The sequence below is a fragment of the Limulus polyphemus genome, unplaced genomic scaffold, assembly GCF_000517525.1.
Source record: "Limulus polyphemus unplaced genomic scaffold, Limulus_polyphemus-2.1.2 Scaffold2916, whole genome shotgun sequence".
Classification (NCBI taxonomy): domain Eukaryota; kingdom Metazoa; phylum Arthropoda; class Merostomata; order Xiphosura; family Limulidae; genus Limulus; species Limulus polyphemus.
The window spans coordinates 34,454-49,640 of NW_013668526.1; the positions used below are offsets into that span (position 1 = coordinate 34,454).

Below are 15,187 nucleotides of genomic sequence, written 5' to 3' on the forward strand. Positions count from 1 at the left end.
GTTGAACAGCCAATATTTCGGAGCTTTTCATGGACATCCATTTTTAAATTTCTTTAGAAGTATAACCATAGCAAAAATAATTATGAATATAGAAATTTGCAGTGTTCTACAATTAGATTAAACCAAATTCTATTTGATCAATTTCACTGAAGCATCTGAAAGTAGATGGATCTGAGAAATTTGTTTTGTAGACTATGATGTTTTATTATCTGTAATGAAGCATTATTGTGCACTAATTAGGCTCTCCTAAGTTTTTCAAATAAATGACATATAATGAAGAACAATTCCAAAACAATTAAAAAACATTTCTTGCTTTAGGTTTAGCTTAAAACAATTGTTTCAGTGTTAGTCTCAAACAAGGTAATGTGTTTATTTTTATAAACAAAAAATGATGATAATAATAATAATAACTGAGTATTTATATTTGTTTTCAGCAATAAAGTCACTGCTTTATGTTATGCTGGAGCTTCAAAGAAACTGATTTCTGGAAGTGAAGACTGTATTCTAGTCTTTTGGAACATGGAAGTTGTACGGCAAGAAGTAAACTTGTTTTACTTAAACCTTTAGATTGTACAGATAGCGTGTTTCTTTCTTTATTTCATAAATTTTAAACAGTATGTCAAATACTTAAATTATGATTGCCAATTTTTGATTTATTTTTCTATTTCAAATGTAAGCTATGATCCACTAAAGGTTTTCTTGTTGTTATATGCTACTGGATTTTTAAGAAAAGAATAAATATTTCTTAATCTGAAAACAAGTATACAAAAATATTGTAAAATTTATCCTTCATTTTTTTCAGGATAAAAGTCAACATTTAAATATAAATAAAATGTTCGAAGTGAATGATTCGTATTCAATGTCTAATTAAGAACATTTTAAAATATATAAGTTTTACATAGAAGAACAGAGAAAAGTCACTTGGAGCTTTCTTGTCTATATGTATTACAAACTTTTGTAAAATATGTACTTGGATTCCTGAAGCATTATTGTATAAACATGGGATTGAGTAGAAAGTTACTTCTTATAACATTGAGACTCTGGAATGACCATATTTAGAGTTAGTATGCTTGATAATTTCTCTTCTAGACCCCAGACTGGGCAGAAAGTGACTGCTGCCAGCGTTGTACTCGTCCTTTTTTCTGGAACATTAAAGCTATGGTGGACCAAAAAACCATTGGTATTAGACAGGTGGTTGTTTAATACATTATTTTCTTCATTATTGGAATCAATGTATATTATTTCAAAATATATTATCTATTATTCACAACATTTAAATATATTTATCTTTCATGTATTCTGGATGTTTAAAAGACACAAGGATATTGTCTTGATACTAATGATCAGTGTTCTGTATGGAAAGTATTTTTTTGTAAATACAAATAATTATAATAACTGACATTGGAGATTTGTGTAAGCTAAGCCTATTATGAAATTAATGTTTGTAAAAATCAATTTTCAGTAATGAATGGAATAAAAGTACATATAGAAACATGTTTTTTATAATTTAATTAAACTTTTATCTATACAAATAAAAAACAGGTTTTCTATTTCTTGGATCATTTTCTTTGTTTGATTTACATATAAATTCAACTTTCACAGCACCACTGTAGGAGATGTGGAAAAGCTGTGTGTGATGCCTGCAGCACTAATCGAAGTGCTATTCCTATAATGGGTTTCGAATTTGATGTCAGAGTTTGTGATGAATGCCATAGTATGATCTCTGATGATGAGTAAGTTGACAATTCTTAAATGATGTTGATACAGGCTTGACTCGATGGTTGTTTTCCTTTATGGGAGCTAAGGTCATGTTAAGTTAGTTAAAAACGTAATTATATCAAGATTTGCACAAGTTATGGAAAATAATGGAAAGTCATAGCATTTTTATAAATATTTTCAGTCCAGGAAATCCTAGAAAAGCAGTTTATTTATCAGGAAGTGTCCTGGAAAAGTCCTTGTTTTAACCTCATCGTTCTCACCTCTTCATTTTTTATCGATGACATCTATAGCATTGTGTTCATCTCAGTTTTGTGGAAAAGTATCTGGAAACACTGTTCAATAATAGGCTTTGAATGAACAAGTGTCATTAGGTTATCGTTAGAATGGTATTGTTAGCTTAGAATAAGTTCAACTTATTTGGCAGCAATCTAAAATAAAATTCTTGATATGATAAAGAACAGCTTCAGCATGAACACTTCAAAAATAATTAATAACATTTCTAGCCTAATTTTATCACCAGTTATTGCCTACAATTTGTTAATAAAAAGAGAAATGCAAATCCAACTGGCAAAAATATAGTAAAAGGAGTTTCATAAATCTAACTGCCATGCATGAAGTAGTAAAATATCTACTATTAAAGATAGGCCATCAGTTTATACTTGATTAAGTCACCCATTATTTACACAGTGATTGATTTAGGCTAGAATATTTTTATTGATATTTGGGGCCCCATTACTAAATATTTCGGGGACAATCAGGATTGTAAATACAGGATTGTGATGTATTTTATTAATATTATTTTGTCTCTTTGTTGATGTTATTAATTTTTTCTTTCAGATCTAGAATTAAAAATATTCTTAAGGATCAGCTTCATGATTTTATTTGTAGTCATCATAAATTGCAATGAGTGACACACATAACAGCATCCTTGACAGTAATTATTGATGAAATGTATGCATGCATATTTTTATATTAGAACGTGTTAATTATGCATCTTCCTTAGTTTTCTTATTTTTTAACAAAATACAAAGATTAAAGTGTATATTTGTGTAATCTGTAACAACTTCATTTTGATCCAACGTGAATACAGTAAGTTATTAGCTAGGAATTAGCTTCCTTATAAGCATAAGAAAAAGTTTTATTGATGGTGGAACATACATGTTTAAACAGAACATTGGTCTGTCTTTTTCAGGTATGGTCAGTATTAAACAATACAGGGTCTATATATTGTAACAAAGACAAGACACTGGGATTAAATGTGGCAGAAATGATGTCAGCAGGTGACAGGATATAGGTAAAGGTCAAGGGTGTGAATGGTGAATAGACCTTGTCAAATACAACAGATATTGGTAGGGCCATTATCATGGCTTATTGAGAGATTGTTTGCTTTGATGATTTCTATAGTTTCTAAATAGGCTCTTTCTTTTCTAGTTTTGGGTTGGTGTAGGAGAAGAATTTTATCCCAAAGTATTTTATGGTTTGTTTCATATTGATGGTATGTTAAAGTAGATATCTGGAATTTACCTCTATGCATGTGACCTTGGTGGTGTTTGCATTTTATTTCTAAGGAATGTGACATTTGTCCTATGTGTTTCTTTCCACACTGACATAGGATACTGTATATGCCTTGTTTGTTTTTTTTCTTTTGAGAAGGATTTTTTCAGGTTAGGTAGTAAGGTGTTAATTTGGTGTAAAGGTTTGAATACAGTTTTTACATCAGTGTGCAAATTATTAAAAATGCTAGTAATTTCATTAGCAATTTCTTGCACAAAAAAAAAATGAAACAGATTTGTTATGTCTTGTGTTGTTGATAAGTGAAAGATTAGAGTTATCATAATATTTTTCACTGTTTCAAAGCTTGATACAAGCCCTATGTATGATGTTGGGGTTAAAACCTCCTGATAATGCTATATTCTTTAAGTAGTCTCTTTCCTCTTTGCTTTTGCTTGTCTTCCTCTCTGGCACTGTCCTGAAGTTTCTGTGGTGAAGGGTCTTTCTTCTGCACTTCCTTCACATTTTTACTGTCTGGTATGTTTCCTATCACCAAGTCGTATATTGGTTCCTTGATACACATGGCCTCAAGGTCTCCTTCATAATATGGAGTATCCACCTTTATTTTTGTTATAGGAATCTTTCTGATTGTCCCATCAGTTAGCACACGCAAGCATACCTTGCCTGTAACCTGACCATCGGATACTAGACTGGTTCTCACTGCTGCACTACTGTACCCAGTGTCTTGTAGAACCTCCACTTTCTTGTCTCCGACATAGCCTTCACATAATAGCATATTATGATTTGTTGGCACCTTTGGATGTTTGTAACATGCTCCGATCACTATTGGCACTGTTGATCCATTTGCTAATTTGAGCTGACCATTAGTTGTGCACTGATCAATCATGGCAATGGCACTTCCTTCTTGTAGTGAATCTGACAAGTTGTCTTGATTCTGTTTCTTCTGGCAGTAGCATCCGTGGTGTCAGTCACTCTTCTTGTTTCTTACTAGCACTATCTTTGTAAATAGCTCCAGATACCTTGTGTTGAGATTTCTGCTGTTGCTTGCTGGTAATGAACTTACACTCCTTTGCAATGCATCCCATTTTATAACAAGCATAGCATCTCTTATCCCTTCTGTCTGTTAACCTCCTGTCAATGTTGGTAGACTTCTGCTCTTAGTCAGCTATCACTGGTTTTGAATTGGACTGGATATTTTTTAACTTGTCAGTTATACTCCCTTCATGGGCTTCCATATATTGTTCTGCCAGCTTGATCATTTCATCCACATCTTTTGGTGCTCTCTCGGTTAGGAACAGTGACATGTCAGTTGAACATATGATCATGAACTGGTCTCGTATTAGTAGATCTGCCAGTCCCTCAAAACTATTTTCACACTTGGCCATGTTAGTCCATCTTGTGAAGTATCGCCATAGATATGCCACAAACTGAAATATAGATTTATCCAGTGTCAGGTTTGACTTCTCTCAACTTCCAATAAAAACCTTCTACAGTAAGTTCATAGTGTTTCAGCAAAGCCACTTTTAACTTGTCATAGTCCATGGCACTTTCTGACTCATGACTGCATATACTTGTAGGCATTTTCTGGTGAGAAATGGGTTGAGACAGACTGCCTAGTTGCCTTCGTCCCAGTTTTGACTTTGGGCAGATCTTTTATATCACTCCAGGAAAGCATCCATGTCATCTTTCTGTTTCATCAAATTTGGGCAGCTTGGGTCAGCTGGCCCTGACTCCATTGTCATTCTTGGGTCCTTATTCCTTCAGTTGAATGAGTTTTGGAATTTCAATTTGTGCTCTTATTCTCTCTATTTGCAGTCTCTCTCTCCTTTTTCAGTCTTTCTTCCTCTCTTTTCTGTCCCTTCTCCTCTCTCTCTTCTTTTGCCACTTTTCTCTCTCTCTAATTCTTATATACAGTTCTCTTCTTCTTGTCAAAAGTCCACTTAGGTTTAGAGTTCAGTTGACAAGCTGAACTATTTTTCTCTATTTTCATCAAATTACTGTCAGTGTATAATTTAATTACACTGGCTTGTGAGTTACCGCAGTTGTATCCTGAACTTCCGATACTCACCTGCTTTTTTTGTATTTAGGCCTAATAATCGTCTGCTTTTTTGTCAAAGTCCACACAGGCAGAATCAATTGCTTGAGAACACATTTTGATGAGGCAGATTATTCTCCTAAAATGTCAGAAAACTGTTAATTTCACTTTAACTAATCAATCATTAGGCTATTCACTCGTACGACGGTTAACTTTACGTTTTCTAACTTTTCTTTGGCAGAAACTCTTTTTCACTCTGCTTTACTTTTGGCTATCTTTTCACTCTCTGGTCTCTCGTGTGGTCGCCGATATTTATATATCTCTCTCACTGAGGCATTCTAGAAATCTCCATAGCCTCAAAATCAATAACTTGCAAACACAACTTCCAACAATCGTCTGCTTTTAACTCTCTTATTATAAAAGAAATCTAAACAACTGTAAAATATTAACTCTGAAAATAATTAATTAATACTACCTACACTAAACAGTTTTTTATATCTGGTGGAAACATACATGTCAATTAGAAAGGTAAACATACTTTTTTGTCTAGACATGTATCTACAGGCCTGGGGTTATCTGATTCAAGATAGAGACTGTGAAAGTAGAGATTTTTCGTAACTCGTGAGTCATGTTACAACAAAACTGAAGTTTAAGTATTTTTTTTAAAGGTTTCTTTTGAAATAATGGAACTGAACCTTCGATTTTTTTTAACATGTAATGTTAATTTCATTCACATACATGGATAGCAAAGTTGTTTAATTAGATTTTGAATGTAACTCAGTAAAGCGCAGAAAGGAGTTTAAAAAATGCATTGTGCTAATAGGGATATAGAGTTGATATTAGATTCTGTGGTAGCAACAGTTTGTTCAATAGGTATATTTCTAGGTTTAACATACAAATCTGATTATCAGTTAATGGTTCATTTGAGATATTTAAAACTGAAAGAGGAAGTTTAACAGGTTGGAAATTTTTCACTTTTTTTTCTGGCAACATCAGCCGTATTTGGTTAGGTCATATATGTGAAGAGACTTGACGTTTACCCGTATCCTGTCACCTGCTGACACCATTTCTGTCACAATTAATCCCTGTGTCTTTTGTTTTAGTAACAATACATATAAACCTTGTTCTGGTTAGTACTGATCATACCCAAAGAAGACAGACCAACGTTTGTTGTTTGCATACCTGTTATTTTTTTGGCATAATGTGCTTTCTTACTCAAGTAAGTTATTAGCTATAACCAAGAAACTTGCTGTTTAACAGTAAGTTTTAAAATGTGACCTAAGATTTATCATCTGTCTTGTAAAAAATGATCTGATGGAAAGTTAGGTTCATCATAAAAAGCAATTAATAGAAAATGCTCAGTTTTGAGATTTTATTATTTACGTATAACTTCTAATACTTCATAAATTACTATTTTATCCATAGAAAAAAAGAAAAGTTGATTTTTTAATCAATGTTTTGTAGCCGAATACCACTGGCAACATTTCATGATGCCCGTCACTGTATTATAGACATGGATCTGGATGAAACAAGGTTTCACCTCTTAACAGTAGGCTCAGATCGTGTTATCAAGGTAAGAGAAGGTTTCATCTCTTAACAGTTGGTTCAAATCATATTACTGAGATAGCATCTTTCACCTCTTTAATGGTTAGCTTAGATTATTTTATTAAGGTAAGATATATTAATGAACAGGTGTGGCCAACCTTCTGGCAGTGAAAGCATTGTAGAAGGGTTGGTTGTCTGGGTCTTGCTGGATCAACTAGATGATGGATATATCACAGGTTGGCACCTTTCTTGATAAGATCAGCCGTGTGTTTTTCGTTGGATAGGCTGACTCATACTAGGGGGGGTTTCTTGGCTGGTCCTTATGGATTTTATCCTTTCAGCTTTGGTGGCTGAGATGTCTTGAGGTTTGTTCTTGGAGTATTTCTTCTGTAGTTATGTCCAGTGGGACACTTCTAATTACGATGGCTTCTGGCTGGCATTCCCCAGGGATGTGGACGTTTAGTTTGGCATCCTGGAAGGCTGAGGAATCCCACGATTTAAGGAGCTTGGCATATTCTGCAGGGGTGTTAATTACAACTTCTCCTTTGGCTAATCCTCAGACATTTGTGAGGCAAATCTTTGGGAAGAGTCTTTTTTAGTTTGTGGGCAATTTCTGGACATCTTAAGTTGGAATTCCTTCCATGACAATCCCTGGAGGGGGTTTAGGTTGCTGGCTGGTGGATTTTGGATTGCGATTCTGTGGGTTGCTTGCTTGTTAGTGAACTGGCTACTTGGTTAGTTGATGTGGATCTCATGGTGCCGGGTGAGTTGTTTGGAGATACTTGATTTGAACTGCTGGAGGCTAGTTCGATACAGCTCTGGATCATGGCAAGCTATTCGACATTAGACAAGGGCTTATTGGTCGATCTGGTACCCAATTGTGGCAGGGTAACTGGAGTTGGTGTGCCAAGCGGATTGGAGTTTTAGTTCTGGGTCTTGACTGGAATTAAAAGATTTTTTACTTCTCCACCTCATGGGGTGGTGGGGAAGGAGATATTTGCTAAATGAGTGTAAGTCGAGTTATCAGGTTAAGAGCCAAGTTTGACACAAACTTCATGTATGATGACTTAGTAAAATTTTAAATAGAAATCCTGGAAAACATTTTTCTGTTGACCAAAGATTTTTATGCCACTTGAGGCCATTTTCATAATTACCAAACATTTAGGGATATAGAGGTATACGTAGGACAAATATACACAATAGTATTAAATTTTTAGACCAGTAGGTTTATAATTATGCTGTTTTCAAATCAGACATGCTCTTTAAAAAACATTTAAATTAAAATAATGTGTACTGTGTGTATTTCATTCTGTTATAACTTATTATCACTGTGTTTAGGCTTTGGTCTGTTATTTGAACAAGATCTGGTTGAGTAGAATGGTTATATTAAGTAGGACTTTTGTAACTTATTAGTAATAATATATATATACCCATTTATCCCACCTGATCATATTATTTTCTTTTACAAAGCAAAATCGTTTTGAGATTAGATTTTATTGGCAGTGAATTTAATCACTTTTTAAGCTAACAAACCGTAATCATGTGTGACTGTTAAATGTCATAAAGCATGTTAACATGACTAGCATAGTTAAAAAAAAAAAGTATTTTGATTGTGTAAGTTGGTGCACATTAGAAAAGCATATATCTCTAATATACAACTTTATTTTTTATATCTATTATAGTAATTATTATTTTCAATTCAATATTTGATATTCCTTAAAAACTAGTGTGTAGCAGAAAAGTAAAAGTTCTTGAAACTTAAAATGTTTAGTTTGATAATTACTAGTTCATATATTTCTACATTCATACATATATATTTGATATGTAACTTCTGACATCATTTTTTCCTTTCATGCTTATGAAGACATTTTTAATTTTGTAACATTAAGTTAATAAAACTTTTTAAATTGAAAGAAAATATCAATTAACCCTATGTGTACAGGTTGGAATCCAAAGGCACGTCATGACATTTTGCAGAGTTACATTAAAAAACTTAATTAAACAATTTTATTTTCCAAGTATATCAATAAACTTGATGTCAAAATGTAATTTACAATTCAAACCTCAACATTATACAAGTTTTAATTCTTTAATATCAAAAGGAAATATTTAGATAAGTCCTTAATCTTCACTTCTCAGTACCACATTTTTTTGCTCCAAATTGCTCAGTATAAATATTCTTTCTACCCCTATTAGAGCTTCTGAGTTTAATACAAGTTATAGATGTTGCTAAGACAAACTTATTTATATCCTCGTGTTCTTGTTTTTACCGAGATACAAACCAAAAAGTCAAACCCACATGTCACTTCCTTGTGTAACATACTGTCTTTCAAAAAAATGTCATTAATTCTCTGATATTTGCTATTAGATTGTGTTCTAAATTGCATAAAGTACAAACAGCAACCTTCCAAAAACTAGGGTAAACTCTTATTGAGACTTCAAGTGCAGAAGAGTACAAGACCCACACATAAGTACCTGGGTTCCTTTTTGTTTATGTATGTTTTTTATCTAATATTATAAAAAAGTAACTAAAATGTAAAAATTAGAAACGTTATAGGTTAGATAAGAAAATCAAATGAAGAAAAACTAAATACATTTCTCCATGAAGAATGAACACAAACTGCTCATGCATGATGTAATTCAATATACTTTGTTTACTGTAACTTGAACTATGCCCTTGTGTGTCTATTTATTGTTTTGTTACACAACTTTAGAAGTTAGACACAGTTCAAAGAGCATTAAAACTAAATGAAAGCAGTTATGAAAAGATTAGGTGACTGCAGATGTTAAGATAGATAACTGTAATCCTCTGTGACAATGTGCAGTCATTCTAGCAAGAAAAAAAAGTAATAGAGATTTATTTTTTTACATGGTGATTTCAAGGTCAGCCAGACTGACAGCCTGTATACAGCTAATATTAGAGCAAAGCAGTTAACAGATAAGATGTAAATTTTACTGGAAAATTAGAACTTGGTATTCATTTAGGAGATACTAGAGGCTCGGCGAATGAAATAAGAAAACTAAGATGAAAAAGTATTATTAACTTTTGATACAACATCTGACTAAATTAAATTCACAGACAAATCTCTAGTAGGAATGCTTTATTAAGAATTCTTTGTCTTTTTTTCTACAACATATTTGTAATATTTACTAAAAACTTACCAAATTTCATGAAGATACACTAAGTAAATTAGAAATTATAGTATTTATTAGTAAATGTTAATTCTCTAATATGAATGTAGTCCAGTGGACCTACCATGTGCAAGTAAGATTAAGTAGGATGTGTGTTGTTTCCTTTGGATTTATGATCAGATGTAGCTTTTTCATTTATTTTATTCCATTAACGCATGATTTTCATATTTGATCTATCTGAGGAAAATTGTAATATCTGTACTTTTTTTGAAGATTAATATGAAATTGATGTTATATTTAAGTTTTTGAATAAACACTGTTTCATTTCTTTTGTAGCTGTGGGATGTGAGTAGCCTTCTAAACTGACATTGTTATAAATGTTTCGTATGAAAATGAAGACATACCTATGTCTTCTGAAATTTTGTCAACTACATAGTCAACTTAGTTCCAAGACAACTAACTGTTCAAATGACACAATTCCATCAATTATGGGATCCCACAAGCTTGTCCCTGAAATTATCCAGGAAAGTAAATTGTAATGTATGTTGCATCATGTGTGAACAGATATGTTGTTCAAGATAAGCAAGTATATTCTCTAAAAGATAATTTGTGAACAGCATGTGCCCTAAAAATCAGATGAATGGTGTGCAAGATAGAAAAGCTGCTATAAGTTGTGACAAACACGTGGGAAAATTAATAACTTGATGGATTTCTGTTCAGTATGATCATTATAAGGAATGTTATTTTTTTTCTAATTTTTTTATTTTGGTTCATCAATGAATTTGCTTCATATTGAGGAAATGCAAATGTTAATTGAAATGAAAGTTGAGCTACATTGTAGGATTGAGTAACATAAAGTTTTTGAATAACACAGTATCTGGTTAATATTTTACTGAAAGAGAAAGAATAGCATTAAGAAATATAAATAAAATGTGTTAGTGTTCTCCAAGTTATCAGTTTTGAGATACAGTAACTCTAAAGAAAGCACTTGAAAAACGTAATCACAAGTTACAAAATCACCTATTGCATCTGCGAGTACTTTAAAGAATCAGTTGATGAGGATCATTAGCAGGGTATGTATTACATTTAAATTCTGTTAAATTTAATGTAATGAGTTTCAGCTACTAACATGCTAATATTGCAGTGTTCATCTGGAAATGGTAAAATCTTTTGAATATTTGCTTTAAGGTTATGGAAAAGTGTTAAATCTCTTCCTAAATAGAAGTACAAAAGTAAGATCTTTTGAAAAATGCAATTTTTAGTTTCCTGGAAATAAATGAGTTACTGAACTTGATGGCCCTAAGGCAGTTGATTATCACATTGTAATCAACTACTTTTGATACTAATTAGCATGTAAAGAGTTTGTTTTATTCTGCATAGCATACATGATTCAGCCATGCCAGTGGCTCAGAGTAGGGTACAAATATTAAAATTTCCCTTTAGCAAAGAAAGTGTTAGAATTTAATATTTTGTCAAATGTGGCACTTTCCAACACTTCTTTCCTCCTCAGTTGTTTCAAACAAATATTGAAAGTCACATCCCAGGCTTTATGGGCACACACACATTCTGAATGAAAAGAAATTTGTTATTGTTTAATAATTTGTGAAGCTGGTATCTTAAATATTTGAAATAATGGAGGAGTTAGTGTGTTATTTGTTATCATAAAGAAAGTATAACCATATAAAAATATTATGTAGTGAAAAGTGAGTGTTGAATTGCAATTAAATGTTACGCGATGGTTCTGCTATATTGTATGTCCCACATATATGAATTCAAACATTACAGTATACTGGCACAGTGGAATACCTGCACATATTGAAAACATTATAGTGAGAATTAGCATATTCTGTTGCTATCATTATTATGCATTCCTTTGAATTTGTTAAATTGGTATTTCTAATTTTGTTTTTAAAAATAACAACAGTCAGATTTCTAAACATGTACTGTCTGGAAATATTTTATTTTTTAATATAGGAAGTTGTTAACTTCACTGGTATTCTTTAAAAATTAACATCAGTAAATAGACCTATGTGTTTTATGTTGGGGAAGACACTGTGGAGAAGTTCTGAACATCAGAAAAGTTTTAGATATTTTGAACTAAAATATAAAGTTATACACTAATTTTTCATTCTTCTCCTTCACATCAGTGCTGTGCATTGTTTTTTAATGAATTGTATTTGTTTTGATGTGAAAAAGTGTAGTGTGAGATTCAATATTTGTCCAGTATAATGTAATGGCAATGTTTACTCATTCATATAAGAACAAGTAAATTTTGATGGACATGTCAGTCATGTCCTGTAAATAAAAAGTTAACCAATACATGTTGCTCACACGCATGAAGTTGTTATAGCTGCATTTTTATGAAAGTATAAAACAGGTTTGAGGAAATAATTAAAGTATGTAAAAATCACACTTCTATTTCTCATGAAACATGCATCTTAGAAGGGTTTAGGTTGATAAAAAAAATCTGCAGAGAAGTAGAATTATATGTTAACCATTACTTTCATGTATGTGCATAGACAAGCCTTAATTATTAATATATATTTTTTCCAATTGTCTTCATAATTTAGTATTTTATTTTTGTATGTGAAAATTGACTGAAATATATGTTCTCAAAGAAGCTGATTTTCTTCTTTTTGTTTGCTAAGTTTTTGTGGGGTGGGGGAGATTTTCTATTTTTAATACAAAAGGAAAATTTTTTAACTTCACTAAAAGAAATAATGGAATTTTGTTTCGAAAATATAGTGAATTGAAAAATATTTCTTAAGTAGTTTCTCAACAAATCCTATGTTGGATTATTTACCTAAAATTACTATATAGGTCGGTTTAAAAAATTTCCCTATAAGTATTTGTGCATTTGAAGCTCGCATAATATTTGAGTCTTATTCCCACCAATTATTTGTATGGATTATACAAAACATATCAACATGATGGTGACCTCTGGCATTAAAAGTTATTCCTTTAGGGTGGGGGGACATGTGATATTTGTGTAATCTTGTAAAAACTTAATTGTGGTTTTTCTTCAATTTCAATGGCTGTTCATGGTTTTGAACTGCATTTGTCCAGGAATCGGGCAGACTGGTTGTAAAGTGTAATGCATCAATATAACTATATAATAAAGACTTTTTGAAACTTGACAACACTATGTATGTGTATGTTGTTTTACCACTATCTGTCATTCTCCATGCTGTATAGTCAAATGTTACCACTGAAGGGAAACAGTTTGGCCTTACTCACTTTAGAGGTGCATTACATGTAAATTTTTTTAAGCTTTTAAAATTAAATTAACTACATAGGCCTGCAAATTTAAACTTCATAAAATTTTGGTTTTAATAATATATTTTTCATAATTCAGCCATGCAGATTTTGAAAATAATATTCATTTTTTTTGTCACTTAAGGATTTTTTACAAATCGGGAAGAAAAAAAAACTTAACCTCCTATTATAACCCCACTCTTTGAATTTATTGAGCATGTTATTTACAATATTTTCATAATTTGGGTCATTGTCTCCTATAAATTTGTGAATAACATCTTTTTCAACTTTCCTCATTGTCCTTTTAAAATGTTTCCTAATCTGAAGCCCAACAAAAATCCCTTCTAGTTTTGCTTCTGAAAGAGCTGGGAATTGCCCACATAGATACTTGAAACATTTGCCATTTCTGTATAAGGCCTTTACACGCTGCTTCATCAAGCCTAGTCTTATGTGAAGTAGAAGTAATAGGATTTTCTTTATGTCAACCAAACTTTTACATTTAGTGTTTTTCAATCCTGGTATCAGGCTGATTACATGGCTATTGCTTCTTTATCCAGTGCTGATTTCATGCTCTACTTTCCCATTCACACAAAAACGTGGAAACTTTGTATACACAGATTGTTGACCAAACAACATACAAAGGACTTTTAAGTTTCTACAAAGTAGCCAACCACGTTCTTTGTATTTGAACTTAAGAAGTTCAAGATTTTCATACGTTTCCTTCAAGTGAACCAAATTAGCAACAGGAACAGATGCATATATATTACCATTATGAAGGAGAACACCTTTTAGATTTCTTTTGGAGGAATCAATGAACAATCACCACTCACTTGGTTCATAGACTGCAGCTTCTAGCATTGGTATTAGTTCAGCAATATTATTGCAATAAACCAGTGAACCTTCTTGCAAAAAATTTAGTATAAACTCTCTCTCTCTCGTTTTCTGTACCAGTAAATTGATGTCCCTGGAGAGAGTAGGTTCTTAGCCTGAAGTCTGAACCCCAAAATCTTGGAAGAATCCTTTGGAAGGCCTAAATCTCTCACCAAGTCATTAAGTTCACCTTGTGTGAAAAGTTGTGGTTCACCAGACATTTCAGGATGAAAACAATCCTTATCATAATTTCTATTGACATAAGATTCAAAATCAGATGAAACTGTATCAAGAGTCTCCAATGGAGTAGGTACACGTACATCAGGTTTTATAGCAGATGGAAGGTTTATATAAAAAATGTCCTTTTATTTTGAGTGTTGTAGCCTACACTCGATAAAAGAAAAAATAGCAATCATCTCCATGGTTTCTAGGCTCACACCAGACCATTGGAATTCCATAAGGCAAAGTCTTTTTCTTACCTTTAGTCCATTGTCTCAACTCTTCGACACAAATGTTTTGGTCCCCAAAGTTTATTCCAAAATACACGTAATATGCTTTTTTGATTAATTCTGGAATATTTTGCCTTTGTTTCTTTACAATAAATTTACCACAAATGTAACAGCTTGGATCATTTATTCAACCTCATGTTGCCATAGCAACAAAAATAATAATGAAAAGAAAAAATAATGTCAAAATGCACACACAAACAAATACTATCCAGAAATTACATCTTATCCAGCCTGTTAACCATTTATATACTAGTGGTGTATTTGTCGTGGATTCCAGAACGATAGATAATACTCTCATGTTATTGATCTAGAGAAATTTATAGCCAGTGGTTGTCAAACGTTTTAAGCATAGCAAAATGTGACCGGATTTCAATGAAAATGAAAGTACTGTTACAACAGCGGAAGTCACGCGACGCTGGAGTTTCTAGAAGCATCATGATTTTTCCTGGCATCCTCTTTTTTTAGTATATAAGCCCGGCAAATAAAGCGGAGATATAATTGCAGATAGATAGATATAGAAACAGATAATAGAGTCAAGCGAGCGGTAGTGACGGTGATATAAAGTGTGTGTTTTGTTATTGAGATTGCAAATGTATTGACTGTGGAAATT

The 15,187-nt window shown here is 32.2% G+C and overlaps 1 protein-coding gene across 1 annotated transcript; it reads left to right on the plus strand.

Annotated features, from left to right (window-relative positions):
• Positions 1-434: 434 nt before the first annotated feature.
• Positions 435-13,083, plus strand: LOC106468207 (WD repeat and FYVE domain-containing protein 2-like; the record flags this gene model as incomplete). The annotated part of the gene is made up of 5 exons (XM_013928620.2): positions 435-540; positions 1,090-1,191; positions 1,603-1,733; positions 6,731-6,839; positions 10,280-13,083. Coding segments are annotated over 5 exons (478 nt in total), but the record flags the coding sequence as incomplete, so codon positions are not given.
• Positions 13,084-15,187: the final 2,104 nt, after the last annotated feature.